The sequence below is a fragment of the Etheostoma cragini genome, chromosome 18 (genome assembly GCF_013103735.1).
Source record: "Etheostoma cragini isolate CJK2018 chromosome 18, CSU_Ecrag_1.0, whole genome shotgun sequence".
Lineage (NCBI taxonomy): Eukaryota > Metazoa > Chordata > Actinopteri > Perciformes > Percidae > Etheostoma > Etheostoma cragini.
The window spans coordinates 7,519,400-7,542,605 of record NC_048424.1 but is presented as its reverse complement, the minus strand read 5'-3'; the positions used below and the strand labels follow the sequence as shown (position 1 = coordinate 7,542,605).

At 38.2% G+C, this 23,206-nt stretch overlaps 2 protein-coding genes across 2 annotated transcripts in view; both read left to right on the top strand.

Moving 5' to 3' along the window:
- The first annotated feature begins 9,975 nt into the window (after positions 1-9,975).
- rhag (Rh associated glycoprotein) lies at positions 9,976-19,089 on the top strand. The gene is made up of 10 exons (XM_034899502.1): positions 9,976-10,248; positions 15,624-15,807; positions 16,055-16,205; positions 16,339-16,486; positions 16,772-16,938; positions 17,046-17,183; positions 17,528-17,649; positions 17,800-17,873; positions 18,021-18,094; positions 18,390-19,089. The coding sequence occupies exons 1-10, from the start codon at positions 10,071-10,073 to the stop codon at positions 18,462-18,464; spliced, it is 1,311 nt and encodes a 436-aa protein (XP_034755393.1). The 5' UTR covers positions 9,976-10,070; the 3' UTR covers positions 18,465-19,089.
- Positions 19,090-22,313: 3,224 nt separating this feature from the next.
- The window catches only part of si:ch211-22i13.2 (uncharacterized protein LOC553945 homolog), a 3,444-nt gene continuing 2,551 nt past the window's right edge, over positions 22,314-23,206 (top strand). The window contains exons 1-2 of the mRNA XM_034899504.1: positions 22,314-22,525; positions 22,888-22,960. Of these exons, the coding sequence (XP_034755395.1) occupies positions 22,523-22,525; positions 22,888-22,960 (76 nt within the window). The 5' untranslated portion in view covers positions 22,314-22,522. The remainder of the gene's footprint in view (positions 22,526-22,887; positions 22,961-23,206) is intronic.

Below are 23,206 nucleotides of genomic sequence, written 5' to 3'. Positions count from 1 at the left end.
TGTGTAGAAACAGCATAGGTAATATATTAGTCAACAATATTTACCTCTTTAATTCCTCATTCTAAAGCGGTGGTGGCATGCTTAAGTTCTGTCAATTAGCTTATTCAGTTAACTGACTGTATGAAACAGCTGAACCTGGCAGGTAGTATATGTGTAAATATTAGTACAAACTCATCTCCACTAGCTTGTGTGGTGCAATAAAAGTGAAAACAAATGTGTATTTATACATTTATCTCAACTGTATTTATAGTTGCTAACATATCCAAATGAGAAAATGCATATATTGGTATGGATTCCTCAGATGTTTTTATTTTTTTATTATTATAGTCTACAAGAGTAGATCTGCATCTGGTTAAAGGAGACCATTTGTATTTTCTTTGTCAGATCAAACTTTCATAGGGAACATAATTGACTGAGCTGGAGAGAAATTACATTTATGGTTGCACAATCAAAGGTCTATGAATGCTTTACATTCTAAAAACAACAGGGAGCACTGTATTTGGTAAACAACTTAGAAGATTATACTGACACTTAATTTAATTGTAAATGAAGTATCATAATAATCTTCTAATTACTGGTTGTCATGACCAAATACAGCTGTTTGACGTATTCTACTGCAGACATGCAAATTATTCTTATTGTTCTCTAGTGATAGATGTATGTAATTAAAAAGTGTTGTTTCACCCAAATTACTAAAAATGAAGAAACAAAATCTCATTTAAATTGCCCCTTGCAGTTTATAGCCCTGCAGACAGTTTTGATTTAAATATTTCAACCTTATCCCCAGACAAGAACATCCATCCTGGATAATACTGCAACCTCAGATTACCTTCATTAACAATGTTTGAAATGATTTCTCTCTACAATAAACAATAGGTAAAACTATTGGTTATGATTATTAGATTCAAGGTTCCCTGACTAGATTTCTTTGATTACTCACTTGTAACTTACTTACTTTTTCCTTTTGTCTCTGGATTTTTATTTAGCAGATTCATAAAGCTCCGGTGTTAACGCATATTTTCTTTTTAACTCATGTAGTCGGAAATATGCGTCTAGTAATGTATTTCTAATGTTCTTGTATGTAAAATTTGCCTTAAATTCTGTCTGTTCTCCTAGTAAACCCAGCCATTATATCCTGCAGAACTAAGTTATTAATATGTATTTTTTGTACATAGCAAGTAGATCTCAAAGTCAATTTAGCTTCACAAGAATAAGCATTACAAAACATGGTGCGAAAAATCGAAAATATAGAAATAAAGGCCATATAGAAAAGTGTGAGATCCAGTTAACAACAAAATGAAATAAAAAAATCTATATAAACATAAAGTATACATAGTATACAACATAAAATGTTAGTCAAATATATATTTAATGTTCTTGTGAACAGTGAACAGTGTTAAACTAACATTGCATGTGTAGCGGCAAGTGGAATTATTAACTCCGCTACACATGCACACACATACATACAAACGCATACGTTCTAAGAAAATTGCAAATATTATCACAGCTGTTCGTATAACATAAACATGGCTTGTTACATTTGAAGTCCATCCAACTGGATGGTGTTTCTATCACTGATTTGGCTTGAGATGTTAAATTGTCGTGAGAAAAGCTTTAAGAGAAGAGAACAAACATGTGGTCTCCCATGTATAGTAAATGGACCCTACACTGTACATCTATAGCCTTTATGTAATTAACATTCCTCCTATAATAACTAACATGTGAGGAAACATTTAAACAACCAGATGATTCAGCAAAAGGCATATTTAACATACATCCATGTGGCTCCAGGAAATTATTTGCTATAATCAGTTATTTGCTTTAAATCAATATATACAAGAGGAATTCATTTCCAGCTGAAACTTGCATGACTGTTCTGTGTTTCTACTGGATGCCAACCATTTTTTCAGTTCGTAAATGTTTTAAATACTGTGGTTGTTAGTTATATAACATACACAAAGCTCCTCCCAGCTGTGTGGTCTGCTCTGTCGTTTGCGTGACAAGTCATTTTCTCTTTTTTACTCCCTTTTCTACTTCACCAAAATGCCTCAAACCACCTATCTCTCTACATCCTGTGCACTGAAAGCCCACTCTCCATGTTGTTTCAATCAGGATGTTTTTTTTGTTTCTTTTTTTTACCCCTCCTCCTTCGTTTTCCTATTTCTATGGGAAGTCCTGGGTTGTGGTCCAATCATTTTAGTTTTTATTTAGATGTGGCGATAACATGGCAGGTTGATTGCCGCATGGAGCCACATGAGGAAAGGGTGTGGTTAAGACCCTCAATTAGGCGTCATTTAAAGAAGCCTGCGCTAGATAAAGCAATTACAACATCACTGCAGGAAAGCTCTGATTTCCACATGACATATGGCAGGATTTACTACTGAGGAAGCTGGTTGCCAACCAAAGACTTTTCATTCAACAATAATGACAATTCCTTTTAGTCTGGGTGGATTTCAAAGTGTAAGTATAAAGATTGTGAGAAATCAAAAGCAAAAAAACAACAACAGAGGCTCAATTATGTATGACATTTAAATGCCTTTGCTTTTTCAATGCATTCCTCTCTCTACCAGAAGACATGTCAGAATATAAAATTTAATACAGCGTTATCATAAATGTCATACTTGCGGTGGCCTGGGACCATAACTTGTGTTATCTTTGTAATTGAGGAAACAAGAAAGTAAAGCAAAGATTTGTCTTGATTTGCGAGCAAATAGAAGACCCAAGACACTACAAAGTAACCATACTAACCCATTCCCCCTAAAAAAAAGGCCATACGGTACTGGATCTGTAAAAATAATAGGTCTTCATGGAGCCATTACGTGATTCTAACTACCATACAGTGAATCTTGCAATTTTTCATTAATGTTCATAATGTGATGCCATACGGCAGAAGGTTGATCTTATTAAAATATTTCAACCTTCCAGGATTTAAACTAGACACCCTCCAGTTCCAACCACACCTCTTTAAAAAGCATGAACAGGCTTCAGAGGGTCAGTGACTGTACATCTTCCTGCTGTCGCGGAAAAACATGTAACTGCAATTTCTCCGTATCACGTTTTGCACATGTGGTTTTGGTCCCAGAGCGTTCATACTGTACTCACGCTCCTCTGTCCGCACTCTGTATTGACGGATGCCTGTTGCATATCCCACTGTAATTTGATAGGCATGGCACTAAATCCTCCATACACCTGTTAACCATTTAGTGCTCTTGGCCTTCTTCAAACAGTGCTTCCTATCAACATCTGCAGTTGTGTGCAAAGCTTTTTTAGTACATTCTGTACGTAGGTGCTGGTGTGAGAGGGAATGTGCATGTTATAAAGATGCTATGTTTGAGTGACAAAGATATTTGTCTTATCAAAACCTTGACAATTTATTCAAGGCTGTCTATTTGGCCTCTAATTTCTCTCCATCTCACCTGAAATTGACTAATTCTACCAGATGTGTGTCTTCTTAACCGTGGGACATGAAACACCACTGGATGCTATACAATTGCCCCTCAACTTAAATAGCATAAAAGCCACCGCAACATAAACATGATGAGAGCTTGTGATTGTTCTTGATTGCTAGCATCTAACATGCTGATTATCCGCCTGCATAGGCTTCCCTCCGAGCGGGCTTATCAGGGTGTGCAACTGTTCCCCTCAGCCCCAGCCACAGGAAACAAAGGGTGGGGTACGTTTAGGGGGGACTGTGGTGAGAGGAGTGTCTACGCACTATCATCCTTTCCGTTCCAGTTCACACCCCCATAATGCATCAGGGGTCTGGGGATTTAAATGCGAAGGCCAAGAACCTCACAGCAAACATCTACAGTGGTAAAATAAATCTTGTAGTACTTGTAGTGACATTTTTCCAAGAGGAATGCAAAATGTGTCCCATTGGTTCAGAAACAGATGTTTTTAACACCTGCAAACCAGAATTTTAATTTAATTTAGGGACACCTATGAAATGCCTTCTCTACAGCACACTGAGGCATTGCGGAAAATATCCCAGATTCATGCCCACCAGGACTTAATTCAAATGGCACTGTACATGTGGATGGATCTAAAAATGTTTTCTACAGGGTAACATAAAATACAACTACTACCATAGATCAAGCAGCTTGTTTTTTCAGGTAAAATAATTGAGACTAGAGTGGCTGTATATATCTATCAGACACTACAGAGACTCGGACTCACCAATAGTGGGACAGCTGCTGTTTCATAACTCCCGTACACCTGTCAACATGTCCTTGAGCAGAACACTGAACCTTTCACCTTTCCACCTTTTCAGCTCTGTGATCCAAGCTGGCCCTGACCTATGAGGTGACATGCATACAGCATTTCACTTCGTCCAAAACATCCAGCTAATTTGGTTCTTTGAAAGCAGTTTGAGGATTGATTTGTTGATCATATAATGGTGTATCACTTATTGGTGCTTTTTCACAACCTATGAATAGATTCACATTGCAGTTAACCCTAACCCTTGGCAATACGATTCAGGGAGTTATATCAGCAAAGTGCTCTTTAGAAATTAAATTGTTGATTTTCAGTGGACATTTAGTTAGTTGTTCTCTCGCCAATTTTCTTGCAAACTCAAAGCTCCTGCTACATAGACACTGGTTACATTTACAGATACATGGTATCTTATTCAAACATGCAGTTTATTTACATTCCAGCTTCTGGCATTCTGAGCTCCACAGGCAGGACCAAACAGCAGTGCTGGTCTGCAACAGAAACCATACAACAAAAGTTCCCATTGGATGCACCAGCTTCATAGAAGACTTCAAAGTATCTCCACAACCTCACTTTGAGGTTAGGTCAAATTTCACTCAAAAAACTCTGCCGCATTTATTTACCAGGCATCATAAATTAGTCGGGATTATTGAAAATATTGCACATGAAAATCTCTCTAGGGTTCACACACATTTACTGTATGTAGAAAGCTATATGTGATGTTATCCGCCCAAGACTGATTGCTTAGTTTTGATTAACAAGAAGAAAAGACCTGGGTTTTGTCCGTCACACCAACTGGCGTCTGTTTCCAATCAGCCACATACATGCTGTATCGCTCTATAGAAGAATCCTTCAAACTGAGGAATGTGGAGTTGATCCCCTAAGAATCCCACAAGAAGCATGTACGTAGCGGTACATAAATCCAGAGGCATGTATTAGGTAGTGTAGGAGGACTCCTCGTGAGGACATACTGGTCATTATTACGAGTGATAAGAAGTGAATACTTGGGTTGGGGCACCCAATAACGATGCACATGGAGTTGACCTTTGCGTGAGAAAGAGCTGAACAAACACAACCTCACAGAGGAATAAGCATATACAAAAATATTAGCTATTAGGGGTGGTGTCCCCTTCATGAGACAAGAGGTCAAAACACTGGGTAAATGAGAAAATTTTTATTTAGTAAATTTAAATGAGTTGAATTTAAACATTCTATCTTATCTATATTGTTCATCAAGAATGGCAGGTAAATCTACAGTATCTGCTATTACAGCTTAGATAAAAGAAAATATTTGCACTATATGTGCCTCAGTCTGACCTTTACATTTGGAAGACTAAAGCCTTTCCAGGAATGCCATGACACTAAAACTAAAGATAAATAAAGTAGGCTTCCATCATCCATCCATCACTCTTTGATCCTATATTCATTGATTGACAGAGTATGGAGCATATTAAGGCTGATAGCTTGTTTATTTTTCCCCAAATCTGCGTTTAACTGTTGAGGTTGTGAGGGAGCAGAGATAAATTGCTTAATGGTTTTCCTGGAATGTTCCTAGAGGTTCACAAGAAGGCCGCTGTAGATTAAAACTAAATTGAGCTGATACACAAAGTAGCTGGGCTGTTTTTTCTCTGTTTTGTTTAATTGATGTTTAAACTTTCTCAGACTGTGTGAACCTAAACAAGCCAACACATTTTATTTCCAGAAGCCATAATAGGGATTGTTTGATGAAATTGCCAAATTCTTTAATATAAGGAATATCTAAAAAAAACTAAAAAGAGCCAGAATTTAAATACAACATTCCAGGCTCAGTTATAAACTCCCACCTTAAGACTGCCTAAATTACAACCCCTTTCCTGTGCTCAAAGCACTAACAAAAAGAAGCAAATAAAAAGTCAAACAAAGCAGGTTTTTATTCAGACAACTTGCATGACTAGGGATTGAAACAATTAGCAAGCTAACCAACCACTTACGTGCTAGAAAGCCAAGAATATGCTAGCGCTAGTCAGTCACAATAGTTTTATTAGCCTATTAATAAGGCTATGTACCACCTCCAAATTCCACAGGACTCCGGAGAGCATCCAGGCTACGAGAGAAAGAAAACAACTAAGTATAATTCCAAAATTCCTGCAGAAATTCCTGTTTACTAGTAATATTCAGGAGCTTATAGCATGTTATATCTATCAGTGTCTCGGTCTAATGAAGACACTTAATAATTTGCGCATTCAGTGTACAAAAAGATATGGCGACAGAAGCAACAACCTAAAAGCAATGGTACCTCTGGGATACCCCGCTAAGAAATATGAGACTCAGAGCGTAGACTGGTATTGAACAGTCTTGACTATATAAACAGTTCTCATGCTCGGTGTCAAAACTGACAGATTACAGCTGTGCGCAGAACGGTTGATCGCAAAACTACAGACATGATAATTGGTTAAATAATTGCTGTTTGGACTGTCACAATTATACCAACATTTCTCAGGGTTAGAGCTACTCTGGAGGCAAAAATAATCAGTTAGTTACATGTGAGGAATCAAATGGCCACATTCTTTTGTGATGTATATACTGAAATCCATTTTTTTTTTAAAGAACGAGATAAAAGAAGAAAAAGCTTATGTGAGGGAGTATCTCTGTCCGTCATGAATGAATGACTGTGGTAGTTGAACAACAAATCCTCCCATGCTCTTTAAGTTTGTGGGTTAGCTCACTTCTCTGTGAAAAAAAACATGTAGCTCCGCCCATTAAAAAAGCCTCCACTGTGTGCCAATTTTTAGAGAAAAACTCTGTAGTGCACATGTTCAGCACAAGTAGATTAGTTCTAGCAGTGCTGCAGTTCTTGTTATCTCTCAACATTTGGAAGTAATTTCACAAAGGGTCTGGGAAAACAGTCACTGTGCTCAGGTCCAACACAAACAGAAATGTGTTGCTGGCAGTGATTAAGTACTCTGCTCATTCATAAAGCAATCAAATATAGGAGTTCCAGCCCGGGGTAATTCTGCGAGAAACCTCAGATTGTCACCACACTCACTGTGAGAGCCACTTACAGGATCAGAACCTACAAGTTAATCAGAGGAGTCCTCTTGGAAAGTTTCCAGTGGGAAAGTAAGCACAGGCATGTGGATGTTAACAGTTGATGGTAAAGGACTTGAACTATCAAGTAACCTGATCACAGTTACACACACTGTCTGTAGAGGTCATGGGTGGATTGACACTGTGCAGCATTTGTTGAAGCAACATGAGACAACTAACAGAGCTAGTAAGAGGCAACATCTGCCACGCCTGGATTCAATGTTAGTTTTAATATACTACATTTATTTGACAGTTATGTTTATCCTGGTGTGTTAGGACAAGGTTATTATTTGGGGAAACTGTTCATTGTCCTATTATATTGTACATATTATGTATGTGCTGTTAGGACTGTAAAGTATATAACATAACCTTATTCCTTCCTTCTTACTCCCTCTGTTCATACTGCATATATCTGTTTTATTACCAACATACCATTGCTGCATTCATTTTTACTGTACATTTATACATTTACTTTATTTTGTATACATCTCAGTTAATTCCCTTCTTAATGTTAGTACCCAATTGGTATATTGTTCATTCTGTTAATTAGTTTTTCTTACATATATTTACAGGCACTTTTGCTACTCGTTTGCAGATTAGATGCTAAATTAATTTCGTCGCACTTGTACCTACTTTGTAGACTGGGTAAACCCAGCCCCATCTGGGGGCGATTTGATTTCCTGCAGCTCAGGCAGGAAATCTATACATTTATCTATCCTGCTTCCATTACAAATTTGTGAGAACCAATCACACACTGGCTTTTCCACCTGGCGCAATATTGGCGGGTTTAACACGATGACGATAGAGAAGCGACGGCCAATGAATAACAGCAGCAGCTTTTTGTTTACATTCAACATGGCGACCACTGAAGTGCAGCAACCTTCTCCACGGCAGCAACCGGCAGCAACCAATTGCTTACAGTGTCATTTGAACTATACCCGTTGATCGTAACGTTTTACTTTAACCCCCTATATTTACAATTTGTAAGAAGTACATAAACATCTAATTAATGGGCACCTGGATAACTTCCCTCAAGCAACTCGAGTCTGACCTGTGGCCATTTGTTGCATGTCTTCCCCCTCTCTCTTCCCTCTTTCCTGTCTACAGCTGTCCTGTCTATTAAAGGCTATAAAGCCAAGAGATTGAAAAAAAACACGGTTATTATTATTAATAATAAAGATAAGCAAATAAGAAAACAAATAAATCCCAACACACAACAATGTCATCTGATGTTCAACAACACCCACACATTTATCCTAATATGTCTTTAGATTCTAGTGTGTTGTAGTTAATCATTTAAAGTAACAACTCAGCACATCTTCTATGTGTAAAAAAGTGTCCTGATTGACCTAGCGGCCATTGAGTGACTGAACTTGAAACAGGTATTTTAAATGTTACTGAAATGATCATGACATTTTCTTCCTTAAATCAATATATCAAATACACTCACATGATTCACACCTAACCCTAACCCTAACCACATTGACTTGTTGCAGTCAATTGTAAGATAAGTTCAACGTTTGTGACGTTACCACACACTGGTTTTAACCTAACGTTACATACTGTTGATATGGTGCAATGGGAATCTAGTCCATCCCACTAGCCAGATAATATAGCACATGGCAATTGTGTTTATATCGACATTGAATAAGCAGACAATGCACAAGCAAATTCAGAAATAATCTTGATATTTTAAAAACGTCAAAACATTAGATGGCAAAAGCCCAACTATGGTAGGCAAAAGACTATCGCTAGTTTAACAGCAGATATCTGCAATAGTTAAGATCAGAATCATAAAAGTCAATGAAATGAAGAGTTATGTCAAACTGCAGTTGACAGGCCAGATGTGTTCATCACTTAAAAGTGTCCCCTGGAAACACTTCTTTGGTGTTATGAGCTATTTGCATCCGTTTAGTAAGCATAGTAGTGTTGTGTATTGTGGTTTATTTGCGTGCGTTTTCTCAAGTTGCAGTGCATTGGCCTCTTAGGGCCACCGTAGATAACACATTAACGGGTTAGTCATTAAGGGTTCATTCACCATAACAAAATACTTTTGATACTTTAAAGACATTTTGCTGCTTCTGCTTTACTTTTACATATAAAAAACTTCAAATGCAACACCTTTAGTTGTAATTTAGAATTATTTACAGTGTTGTATTGTTACTTTACCTACTTTACCTTACCTAAGTTATGTATCTGAATCAGCCGGTGCATAAAAAACTGCAAAAGGGTTTAATATCAAGGGAACGGTGTCTGAAGTCTTTTGCACTAAGAAAGAGGAACAGTGTTTAATAGAGCAGATAAAAGAGGAATCTAAAAAAAACTTTATTGTATGACAGCTGCTGTATATTTTCTTGAGCAACATAGTTATAAATGGCAGATATCTCTTTATAGAAGACTTTTTTTCCACATTGTCTAAGACTTTTTGTCTTCTAATAAAAAAAGCACCAATCCCAAAATGTGAGTTAAGTCAACAAGTCAACAAAAATTAGTGGAAAGGAGCAGTCATTAAGTATTTCTTTCATGTCAACTCACTGGCCAAGTGTCATTACATTTGTGTTATGGTTTGTCCCTTGTGACGTCCAGAGAGGAAACCCATCCCCATGAGCAAAGTGCATGAGGGGGGTGTTTACTACCCTGGCCCCGGTCTTCTGCCCTGTCATTGGTCACCACAAAACCGGCATCAGTTTAAAACCAGACACCACTTGTTCCCTCCCTTCACACGGCACAACTCCTAAAAAACACAGAGTGTCAGTGAGTGTGTGTCAGAGATAACCAGAGTTGGTCTCAGGATGCCTGCTTATGCCACCAACATGAGGATCAAGTTTCCCATCGTGGCCTTGACTTTGGAGATTATTACCATCATCCTGTTTGCTGTGTTTGTGGTCTATGATGATGGAAAAGGTCACGGGCACGACTCACACTCCAATGAGACTCACCATGAAGTAAGCCCCATGGATCTCTACCCCAGTAAGTCTACCTGTGGATGCTCGCTGAGGGATGCTCTCCCACTGGATGCCTCAATGTTTGGTCTCTAGAATGTTTTTGATGAGGTTAAAAATTATGGATTATGGCCTTTGTTGGAGCTTTAACGTTAACAGAGAAAAAGAGGTCCTTGTTCTGCTAACTTTTCAGTAGGATTTATAAGTGTTAGAGAAAATGCTGAAATTAAGCTTACTTCTATTTATAAAAGGAATAAGTCTACAAATCTGCCATATTTCCAAGGCTCGGTTCTCTAGTTTTGAAACTTGAAAGTGTTGAGTGACCTGAAGAGGCCTCCTTTCCTTCATTGGAATAATGTGAATTGAGTTTTAAGGATGTGATTCTCCAATTACTTGCAAACAGAAATAGAAGAATTTGAAGGCTGAAAGAATTAAGAGGAGTCATGGGGTCACACTCTCATCCCTCAAAAAGTCTATTCATGCACATGCAACTGAGCAGTCAAATAGGATTCGGCAGCAAACATTGTCAGGTCTCAAACAGTGGCTAACACATGGAATTTAAATCAATGTGTCAAACACACAGATAATAAAGCTAGATAGATGGGCCAGAATAATGCTGTGTATTTGTTTAAACCTTCGTACTTATTGAGCATAGAGCGGTTCCTGCAGTCGAGAGGGTCCTTTGCATCATGACAACTGTGGCTGTTTTACTGTATGAATGTCTACTCATGATAGGGTGGGGCAGGTGTGACCCATAGAGATTAGCTCAATGGTCAGCATTTGGACTGAGCATATCTTCTACTACAGATAAAATAAACTAGAACATTTCTTGCAATAAAGTCTTCTTCAGAATTTCTATGATTATTTAGGATTTTTCCAAAGACATTTTTGATTTGTTTTTTCAATAATAACGTGTGTCTGATACAGTTTTACCACAAAAAAGTTGATGTTGCCTTGTTAAAAACACTCATTTTCCCTCATTAAAAAATCCAAAATCCATGAATGTGCAAATTTAGTTTGGTTAAGTTTAACTGCTAGACACAAGACATCTCTTACATCACTGAAAGGTCCATTACAAGTGTAGTTTCCACATTACACTTATGCAAGTAGCATTCTGGACCATAATTTGCTTCAAAACTAGTTGTGATAAAACATAATAATCTCATGTGTACACTGAGATTCAAGGTGAGTACAGAGAAATGTTCCGTCCTTCAGCAGATAGATGTGGAAACAGCCTTCTAGAGTCAAACTCTGCACACACAAACATCCAGGTAAGGTAACAATAAGGAGTTAAAAAAAAGAAAGAGCTTCACATACGTGCCAACAACCCAAAAATGCCATTATACAATGTTAAAGGACATATCTGCAAATGCCTCTTAAACAAATCTTATATTTTATTTATGCTGAATCAGTTAAAGCTATGACCATTTGAAGGGTGATTGGATAACGTGAAGGCTTGCGGTTGCGTGCAGAGAGATCCGCTATCCAACACATGCCGGACATCTGTTTGGATCAAAAGAAGACAAATAGCAGAGAAATGTGGACTGGAGCAAGTAAAAGCTTTCCAGGCTCAAATCAAATCACTTTTTAAATAATGTAAATGACAGAAAGAATTTCTGGTTGTATGGTTTGACAAAACACTACACACGTTCTTAATAAAGACTCTTGGAAAGTAATTTTTATCTAAATGAGGAGTTGATTTGAAAAATGGAAACATCAGTTGCAAGGAAATCTATTGCTTGAGAAAAATATTTAAACAAATAATAACTGAATCATTTTTATGTTTGCATATGTTTTGGTTGCATCACTCCTCTCCAGTTGGTCCTGAGGAGATTCTCTCTCTTGTCTTGGCTCACCCACATTACTGAGCATTACTTAACATCTGGGCGTGGTGCCAGTCACGGTGGCTGATTTCCAATTTTACCTCCACCCCATCCTGATACTACTGTTTATTACAAGCGTCTAAACAGGTGTGGCCAAAACTATGGGCCAGATGTGTCTAATTAATTGCACTTTATGTGCATTGCATTTACTTGCAAAGGTGTAAGAGCCGTTACATGAAGGTTAAGTCAAACCCACTTTAAAAAAAATATATTAGTATTAGTGTGTTCTCAAAAAAGTGTCAAGAACATCTTTTCACTTGGCGCTCTTTAGAGTGCTGTGTCAGTGCGTCATTATCTAATTCATTCCGCTTACTTACGCCAAATCCATTAAAATTTCCATACCGCATTTCACTGCTACCTTGCACCCAGGCAGATACACTCGTAAATAATACGATATTGCAATTGCGTGCAAGCATATTAGTTAAAATAGACAACGAGTGGTTATTATAAGAGATGATTCGTCATGAAATTAATCATCAAATCAATTTCTGTAATTTTTAATATAAAAGAAATATCACGGGCCAACCATTTCCTCTGGATGTAATTACAAATTATACACATTTATTTCTCATGCTAGTATAGACAGATACAATTATAAAACTACCTGTTAAAAGGCACCAGAATACAGGAATGATGATTATGGAATTTTATATGGCACATGGGGTTTTCTGGTCTAGGTTGAAAAGAATTGGAGGGGTGTGTTCACCACTTAGGTGGAGTCTTCTGCCTTTTTGTTAATCAGTGTGTGTGTGTGTGTGTGTGTGTGTGTCAGACTGTGAGACATAACCAGAGTTGGTCTCAGGATGCCTGCTTACGGCAAGGAAATGAGGATGTAGTTCCCCGTCATGGCCTTGGCACACTTTGGCGGTTATCACCATTATCCTGTTTATTGTATTTGCGGTCTATGATTATGGAAAAGTCACGGACACGATTAGGGCCGCACAATTAGTCGCAAAAAAGTGTTTTAAAATATGATGAATGAGTTAAAACTATGACCATTGAACTAACTGAGAATGGGAGGGGGTCAAAGCATAAGTTGAAGGGGCAACCAGATTATTTTCAAAAGAGCTCTGTGAAAGTGAGCCAAATCAATATTTCACCTTGACACACTGCTAATTACATCAACGCAGTACTACACAAACACACATTAGAACTTTAAGCTGATCATTAACACAAGTTTGGATTTCTTCCGAGGTGGTTTTAAAAGGATTATATTCACAGGATATTCCAACTGTTTGTAAAGTGATCATTATTTACCAGGTAAAAATCTAAACGTTAGGTTAATCTCGCTTTGCTAGACCATCCACACACTGCGGAGCAGAGGAGGGTCTGGCTAGTCCACACTGCATTCCGGGCTGGGAGAAAAACGTGCTTTGGTTTGTTGGCATTTCTTTAAACCAATCCCAATCGTCATGGGCGGCGCTAAGCTTTGCATGGAGCCGCTGAGAAATTAAGATTGGACAGATAGTCTAGCTAGCTGTCTCAATTCAACATGCAGGGATCTGCGTAGCAGTTAGCCATAGTCCTTATAAAGTTGAAAGTATAAAGAGTTTAAAGTTTCAACAGAAAGAAAGCGGAAGGAAACGGACATACAGTGAATGCAGCCAGCGGTGTACACTGTTTTTGAGCATGTATAAAAACCCAGTAAAACACTGATTCTGTCTTACAAATGGTAGATGTAGACATTCTCACTTTGTACCAAGGCAAACACATGATAATGTCCTGATATACTCCTTATGTTTGAAGGGAAATTTCAGTTGATCATGCATAATGTAACCATGCTAACTTCTTTTGTATTCGGGTTGGCTGTAGCTCAATGGTAGAGCGGTCGCCTGCCAAACGGGAGGTTGTGATTCGATCCTTAGGCAAGACACTGACCTTGAATGACTCTAGGCCTGACTGCCTAAATTAAGGAAAGAATCACCCTCAATCAGATGTTGTGCATATTACAAACTAACCTTTGTCTTGTGTACCATGATCTTAGCAATAAAAAGTCTGACAGTATTATAAGAGATGTTTGTCTCATTCCTCGTTGTCAAAATTAAACAATGTTAATATTTATGGATGTGGATGACCTGTGATTTTCTGTGTTGAACGAAAATGAAGCCTAAAGTGGACAATAACAAACACACATGTTCCTCATATCTGCTGTATGTGTGTAATAATTATTGCCTTTTTAGATAAATGAAGTTAAGACAAGAGTAGAAACTGGAATTATTAAAGTGTTAGATAGCCTATTGTTATAATATTGTTAAATAATTTGAAGACACTAATCCCTGTTAGGGATTTCTCAATTAGAGCCAAAAAATAACAACATTAACAAAACATGTACTCATACTAATATAATGTGAAATAGATTAAAAAACAATGGGATATTTAATGTAAGTTAAAAGTATAATTTTGTGAAATAGTGCCTTCTTTGACAAGAGTTAGATGAGAAGTTGTTACACTCACAGCAAGCAGTTGCTTAGCTTAGCTTAGCACAAAGTATGGAATCGGGGGAACCCCTTGTCTACCTCTGGCCACAGGTGACAAGATCCACTTACCAGCACCCTTTTTAAGAGAATATTTAACACGTTACATCTCGCTGTAAGTATAAGAACACCATGTTGTGGTTCACCAATTATACGATTATTATTATGTGCCGGAATGTTTCCTGGCTGGGTGCAGTGACTTCACCTAGTCTCTGATGGTTGTCTGGCAACCTCACGGTGACTACAAGACACAAGGAATTAAACAAATGAAATGATGATGATGATTAATTGGCAACTGCAGAGCAGTAAATCCTTGCCTTTTGAAAGATGAAAGTAAGTGTACTGTCCAGATAACAATGGCTACATTCACGCTCATTCCACTCTGAGGAAATGAAGCATTGTTTCTGAACCTGCGCACACCTCCACCTTGAAGTATTTTCCACAAGGGGCTCATCATATCATGTCAAGCTTAAAGACTTTTGGGAAACAGGCGACCCACTTCCTGTCAGGATGTTGATACAAATCCCACCAAAAATTACCTGGCCTTAACCCAGCTTTATTTCCTCTTAAAGAGCTTGTCTTTTTGTCCTCATACCATAGTAAAAGTAAACGCACTGATAAATAAAACATGTTAACACAAACATTGTTCAACTATCAACTGAGACTAGATAAGGGTGGGCTAATCAATTCACACCATATGCACTTTCATACACACAGTGAAAGGCCAACTCTACAAGAACATCAGGAGCATTTCCCAGAATCCCATTCATAGTATGATTGAATTGCTTTTCCAACCAACAGACAATACAGCCCCTGTGGAAAGGAAATGACTCCCGTGAAGTCTAGTAACTGCTTAATAAATCAGTTAAACTAGGAGTCAAAAAAAATACCACAGTGGAAAGAAAAGTCTCAGCAAATGGCTTATTTCTAATTGATGGCGTTTCACAAGTGTTTCATCTGATTTGATTTAAGTGGGACTCGCACGACAAAGGAGGGCCTTATCATTGAATCAACAGCGGAACTGACCTCTTTTCTCATGTCTTCAGTGTTTCAGGATGTCCACGTCATGATCTTCATTGGCTTCGGGTTCCTGATGACCTTCCTGAAGCGATACGGGTTCAGCAGCGTGGGTGTCAACTTACTGCTGGCTGCCTTCGGCCTGCAGTGGGGCCTCCTCATGCAGGGCATCTGGCACCTGGAGGATGGCAAGATCAAAGTCAGCATCTTCAAGTATGAATGTCTTTCTCTGCATGTGTCGCTTATCAGTAAACCCTTGATTAACATTTCAGCACTTAAATAAGCATTACCAACTTAGTAGCTGCTAAAAAAAACATTGAGCTGTCCTGTTGGCTGCTGAGTTGCTCTAACAGATTACTTAAGGTTTGATAAATGAGGGTTAAAGTGTGCTGGGGGGACTTCTCTGTTCCACCTATTCTCCTCATTATCCTCTATAATAGTTTTCTTCTCTATTAATCAGAATAATCAACGCAGATTTCAGCACAGCTACAGTCCTGATCTCCTTTGGAGCCGTTCTGGGTAAAACCAGCCCTGTGCAGCTCCTCATCATGACCGTACTAGAGATCACTATCTTCTCCATCAATGAACATCTGGTGGCCACAGTGCTTGAAGTAAGTAGACCTACGCAATGATACGGGCATGTGTTGAAACTACATTAGCAAAATACGGCATTCATTCGTGCATTATGACCAGGAACATTCACTGTGGTAACTGGATTTTACAGTATCACCTCTTCTTTCACAGGCAAATGATGTTGGAGCATCCATGATCATCCATGCTTATGGAGCCTACTTTGGCCTGGCAGTGGCTCGAGTACTTTACCGACCAGGTTTAAGAAACGGACATGAGAATGACGGATCTGTTTATCACTCCGATATGTTTGCTATGATTGGTAAGAGCCAGTTACACCTAACACTAATGAAATATACAGCAATGACATGTTTCATTTGGTCGTTATCTTTTCTCACTTGCTCATCACAGGCCTTCTGCACGCACACACACACAACGTATGCCTGACACCTGGTGGCCTTAATTAACCATGCAGCATGTAAAGTGATAAAGACCAACCTCAACTGTATATCAATCCTTTTCAGCAAGAAAGAATATAAATCCTTGAATCTATAAGTTTCTAACTTGCACTGTATAATGCTGTTTCATTCTTTCCCCTCTTCTACAGGAACCGTCTTCCTGTGGATGTTCTGGCCCAGTTTTAACTCGGCCATTGCTGCTCCAGGCTTCAGTCAGCTCACAGCAGTGATCAACACCTACCTCTCCCTGGCTGCCTGTGTGCTCTCTGCCTATGCCATCTCCAGCCTTGTGGAGCACAAAGGAAAATTGGACATGGTCAGATAACTTCCCTTTATTATTCACAATATCACTTATTCAAGAATTAAAAAGAAAACACAAAAAAACGGTTATATTCTTGTTTTATGTCTTTTTATATACTACAGGTGCATATTCAGAATGCCACCTTGGCTGGTGGCGTTGCTGTGGGAACATGTGCTGACATGAACATCGGGCCATTTGGGGCAATGCTGATTGGATTAGTGGCTGGCATCATCTCTACCCTGGGCTTCAAGTACCTAACTGTGAGTTGAAAGTCAAAGCAAAGGTGCAAAATTATGAGTTTCCTAAAATGTTTTGGTGTAAACTATTAGTTAATTAACAGATTAGTTCATTTGCAGAAAATCCACAACAATTTTAATAAGAGTTTAAGTAATTTCTAAGCAAACATGGAACGGAGAAATCCCTGGTTTTCAGCTTCCTTATTTTATGGTTTTATTACTCTTCTATGGTAGTAAATTTAATATTTTGGAGATCTGGACTATTGGTCGGAAGAAAAAAAACATTTGATAACGTCACATTTTTTTAAAACAAAATGCAAACTTCACCTTTTAAAAAGACAACAAGACACATGTTTTCTCCTCTGTAGCCCGTCCTGGCATCCAACCTGGGCATCCAGGATACCTGCGGAGTCCACAATCTGCACGGCATGCCTGGCATCCTGGGCGGGCTGGCTGGTATTGTGGCTGTGGCTTTGGGAAAAAAAGAGGGGTAAGGGTCATTTTACTTACCACAAATTGTATAAATATTCATGAAATAAAATATATTAACACACATAACTGTGTTGTAGCTTTGAAGTACTTCATGGTTCAGTTAATTGTCAGCTTTTACATCCCTATCTTCTCTTCACCTCCTCTTCAGAGGTAATGCTGCCATGCAAGCTGCTGCCTTGGCTTCATCCCTGGGGTTCGCTTTGGTTGGTGGTGCTATTACAGGTAGGTGAAGACGAAGCATGAGATCATAAATATGTCATAATGGTTAAATTCCTGGGCACAGGGTTTGTCACTCAAAAGGAAAAGATCAGGGTTATTATGATTTTGCAAAAAGCCTGAGTGATCAAACAATTCCTTTCCTTATTCAAGGTTTAATAATGAAGTTGCCATTCTGGGGACAGCCTCCAGACCAGAACTGCTTTGATGACTCTATTTACTGGGAGGTAAGAAATCACCTTTTTTCATAAATATTATTTCTACTTTTCGACTGTCAAGCATCACAAGTGATTGATGCAGTACCCCAATATTTTAAGTTATTAAATTAGGGGTTTTGGGATCATATTAGTTGGATGTGGTTCACTGCATCATTTACCACAATCAAGATTTCATCTGACAGGCTTCTAATAAAAGAGATTCCTATTCTCTGGTGCTGCTTGTGTTATCCTCTATTGATAAACTCCACACAGGTGGTACAGCATATAAGCCAATAATTGTATCTTATTTAAAAATGTTTTCCAGGTTCCTGAGGAGGAGGAGGAGAATGAGGAGAGCTTGGCTCACGCCGATCACTCAAAGAACAAAGCAGAGGTTTAAAAATCTGCTCAGAGTCCTCTGAGCTAGAAATTGAGAAGTAAATGATTATTAGTCAGCTGCACCATGTCTACAGATGTGTAATGTGATTTTTAAAAAACTAGACGATTTGCTCTACTCACCAAAACAAGTCAATTTTATAAACTTTTTTGTGAGCAAAGATCTACAGCATTGTATTTTCCATCATAGGACAGTTTAAATTTGTAATGAGGATGGGCAGTGAATGTTTAAAACAACAGTCTTCAAAATAGACAAAAGAAAATGAAAAATCCCATTTACACTCACACATTCAGGGATTTCTTTTGCATCGAAAATTGTGATCAATAACCTTGAAAACCCAGTTGGTCACACACTAAATTTACTGCTGATACACCTACTTCCATAAGCTTTTTTATATTATAAAAAACATTAAAGCATATTTTTAGTATAGTGTATTTTCCTTCATATAACCTTTTATATTTCTATGCACCTGGCATATGTATTTCTGCTAAAGCTTAGGTCAAAGAGAAGAGGAGTTAGTCCACACACACTCAGGCAGTCAAGCAAAAATGCCTGTCTCCCCATTCATTTAGACAAGGGGTAGTGCGTTTAAGCTGTGGCGAGGGGGTGGGGGCCGCAGAGTGGTGCCAAAAGAAACGGCCTGCGGCAAAAAGTTGAGAAAAACTCAACTTTAAGAGAAACGCAATCCAACATCATCCTGTGGTGGCCAATTATATAACCGGCGATCAAACTTGTCAGTGTGTTTTGAGGCAGTGTGACAGTCTTTTTAAATTAAAGAGTGTGGTCTTTAATGTGTTTGATAGTATAAATAAAATTGAATTGAATTGAGAGTCCCTTAGAGTAAACATCCCTGTATCTATTGCTGCCACAAGAAAGTAAAAAAAATAGTATTTTTCTGCAAGAATAAAGCACAATGCTCCATCTTTTTTCCTTCTCTCTTTCTAGATGAAATAAAGCTGCCTTCAATTGTGGTGGTAAATGTCAAGATCTAAAAGCGATCTGACAGAAAACAATAATTGTAAAATATTAAGTCTACATGTGCTGCTTTGTGGAGGTCTTAAGAACGCAACAGGGCGTGACAGCCTTTTGAATTGATATTTCCACAGCCACAAAACCCTGCGGATCGCTGTCTTTGGTCTGAACGTGCCCTCAAACCTGCTTAGATTTGCTGCTTCACATCACCTCATTGGAGCATAGTCCTTCTGCATGGAGTCAGAGTCATACTGTGTGAATCCGGCAGTGAGGCTCTAATATGGGCAGGGATAGTTGCATGATATCTTCTAACTAATAAACCTTTTTGTTGCTCATCTCTCACTGCTTACAATAATGTTCCATCTATCTGAGGGCAGCTGTACAATTTATTTAACGCAATGAGTACAATAAGCATTAGATTGGCTGTCAATGGGCAAGCTGATGCTCATGTTTGTGTCTGATTTCTATTTACATACATGCAGTGTATTCTTACATGTACATACAGTTTAGCTTTTAGATAGATTGACATGGTCAGTTTTATTAAAGTCCTGCAATGTTAAAAGAGTGCAACTGGTACTGAATATTTTTAGATGCCAGAATTCAACAGGAACTTACATATTAAGACATAATAATTTACCATTGTCTTGATACCATTATATGCATCAGTTGGAATCAGTTTTTTGTACCTGTTTTTTTTCTGTAGGTAAGTTCCTGTTGGATTCTTTTTCATTCTGAGTTGTGAACAGTCACACATGCAACTGTGTACATCGCAGGATTAGAGAGCAGTCATTTCTTGCTTCGCAAAATCTTTTTAAGCTGCATTGTGTCTGAGTGCCGAAGGACTTAAAAACAGGACTGCAGGGATAGATGGAACTGAGTATACAGTAGTGTTTATCAATTTTGGTTTGCAAAATGGTTTATGATGCCCACAACACTGAAGCACATCAAGATTTTGTATTTTTATAATACATGTGCTTAGATGTGCTCGTATTTGTATAATATACTAATACTGTCATAATAAATGTGTTTTTGTACAATAGCAGTGGTTATGTGTGTTTCTGTGGTAGTGATTTATAGCTGGTTGAGACATTTAGGTCCTCCTCAGGATGAATTGCAATACATTTGGTGATCGCATATCATTTTCTCTAGCACCAACAGCAGGACCAAATTAAATTGTGACAAATGTGGCCTGCAAAACCTCATCATCTGTACTTTGTGTTTATGACTACATAAGTTAAAGCTCTATGCATCCCAGCCAACACAGATCATCAAAGACGTTATATTGGTATTAGCATATGTGTAGCTAGAAAGATATATTTGAGGTTATTTAGATACAGGTGACCATAACGCATTTTGTCCACCAGAAAGCAAGGGCAAGTTTATCTTTTAACTGTAAAATGTCCCATATCTTGGCCACAATATTGCACATTTGTGGGTTCTTTATCAAATATGTTCGCTTATTATGTTATGTGTTTTAGTTAAAACACTAATGTTGGTCAATATATCCTTAGCACATTTTCAAACATGATTAGCATGCTGTTAGCTTTTATCCCAACCGATAGCGTGTAGATACTGAAAATACCCCTTTCAAAATGGCCATAAAGTAGAATTACTCTGTACAGCATTTCAAAAAATCCTGAACAGCATAACTTTTACGAATGTGTAATTCATTGCAGAGCTGCTGTATTGTACTGCATTATATTCATTTTAGCTAGGTGTAACGTTGCCTAGCATTGCGTCAATAAACTAAAAAATGTAACCTTAACATCAATCCTTATATACTCCAGAAATTGACGAAACATGTCAAGTAACGCTATTCAACTTCTTCCCAGGTGGTTTGTAGTAAATTGCAGGCAGCTAAAGAATACATTCCCTCAGCAGAAATAAAATGTATTTAGTATCTTTTAGTCACCAACTTTTCTCACCTGTTTAAAATGCACACAGCAGAACGTTACAGAGCCACGTGTAATTCATCTCATTCACCACTGGGGGAGCGCTGTGTTCACTTCTTCTTCTTCTTTGTGATTTATGGCTGTTGGCATCCAGCTCATTGGTGCATTACCGCTGCTTTCTGCTCCGCAGTGTGGGTCAGACAATAGACTTTAGGTAACAACATTTTTTAATAAATAAATAAATAATAAAAACTATCACCCACACACATCCTAACCTATGTTGTATGCCAAGTTATACACAAAGCACTAGTCCCAGTAGACCATGTGCAAAAAAACACACAGCAGAACTGACCAACATTGAATACTTGTTTTAATACTGTATTCTTTCCTCGTTGTGGGATTCATAAAGGATTTTGAATCTTGAACATCTCCCTCGCATTATATTCTCAATCCTTACCCATCAAAAAGAAAACTGTGTCCCTTAAGAATGCTACCAGTAGCCTACCCTGGCCTATGCATTCTCACCTATGCACAGTAATCCTTTTACTGTGAATTCCTGCTCCTCTTCAACTCTCTGCGCCACATACCAGTTGCTCTGTCTCCTTTTACTGACATGGCAACACAACACTATGTAACGGCCTCGTATCATGTTCAGTTTTTTTGTTTAATGCACAGTGCCCTAATCTAAACCCTTGTCAACACAGCTCATTATCTCCTGTGTCAAGTACCTACTCTAGAAACGTTTACACTCCTTATTTCCCTTCTCTGTCTGTCCCACAATCTTGCCATATTTGGTTGTTTTTTTCCAAGATTAAACATTTGGCCTCTACTAATACTGATTTGCATTTCTATATTTCTTTTCTTTAAGTCCTTCTTTGTCAACTAATCCCCTCTGTTATTTCCCATTAACCTATATGCGCTGGAACCATACAGTCTATGGCTGGAACCCACAGCCATTTCTTATTTTTGTCATTTTGTAACTGACTGAAGGACTTTTATTTAGTTGTCACTCGTTTTCGCTTCACCTTGTTTTGAAGCAGCGGTGCATCATGGGATACAAAATGTCTCCTAGGAGTGCTGGCTAATGCTAATTAACGAGCGATAACTGCGAGTAGATATACATTTTATGCTTCTTCCAGCTGTGAAATTGTCATAATATATAAATATATGATACATTAACTGTATTCTGCTTTCGAAATGGTGAGTACCGACCTTCTTCTTCAGCCAGCATGTATTACTCAATAGCTTAAAGCGTTTTTTTTAGCTTTAGCTTAGTGAACGTAAACGTAGCCCTGTTAACATTAGGAAAAGAGCACAATTAAGGAAGCTACGCGTAATTATTTTCTGAGTCTGTAGCCAAACGTTTCTTAACAAAGCAACGATTGTATGTAGTGGGTTACCTGTTTTAAACGGTTTACGTTAGAGTGAACTCTGCGGTGTGTAACTTTACCAGCTAGCGTCTTCAGATCAAGGTTCAATAATAAAAACTATCTCCCGTGACATCTAGTAGGACACAGTCTCATTCAAATACATTTGGGACAAATGTTTGTTCTTGTTTCTAGTCAACGAAGTCGGAGTCCAGAGTGTCAAGCTCCAGCTCCAGATCCGATGAAAGGAGGCGATCAACGAGCTCAGGCAAGACCGCTTATAAAGCCGATACATGAAACTCACCGTCCCAGTTCATACTTAACTAGTGTACAGTCACATCCACTGTGTTAACCGATACTGTTCCTTTTTCTCCATTTCACTACCGTGTCAAGTGAAATGCTGTGTGCATGTTACGTTAGGCCAGTTTTAGTCTGCACACCATTATTTCTTCTGTGCGTGTTATTATTATTTTTCTGATCTTTTTTAGTCTTCTTTCAAATATCACTCTTCAAC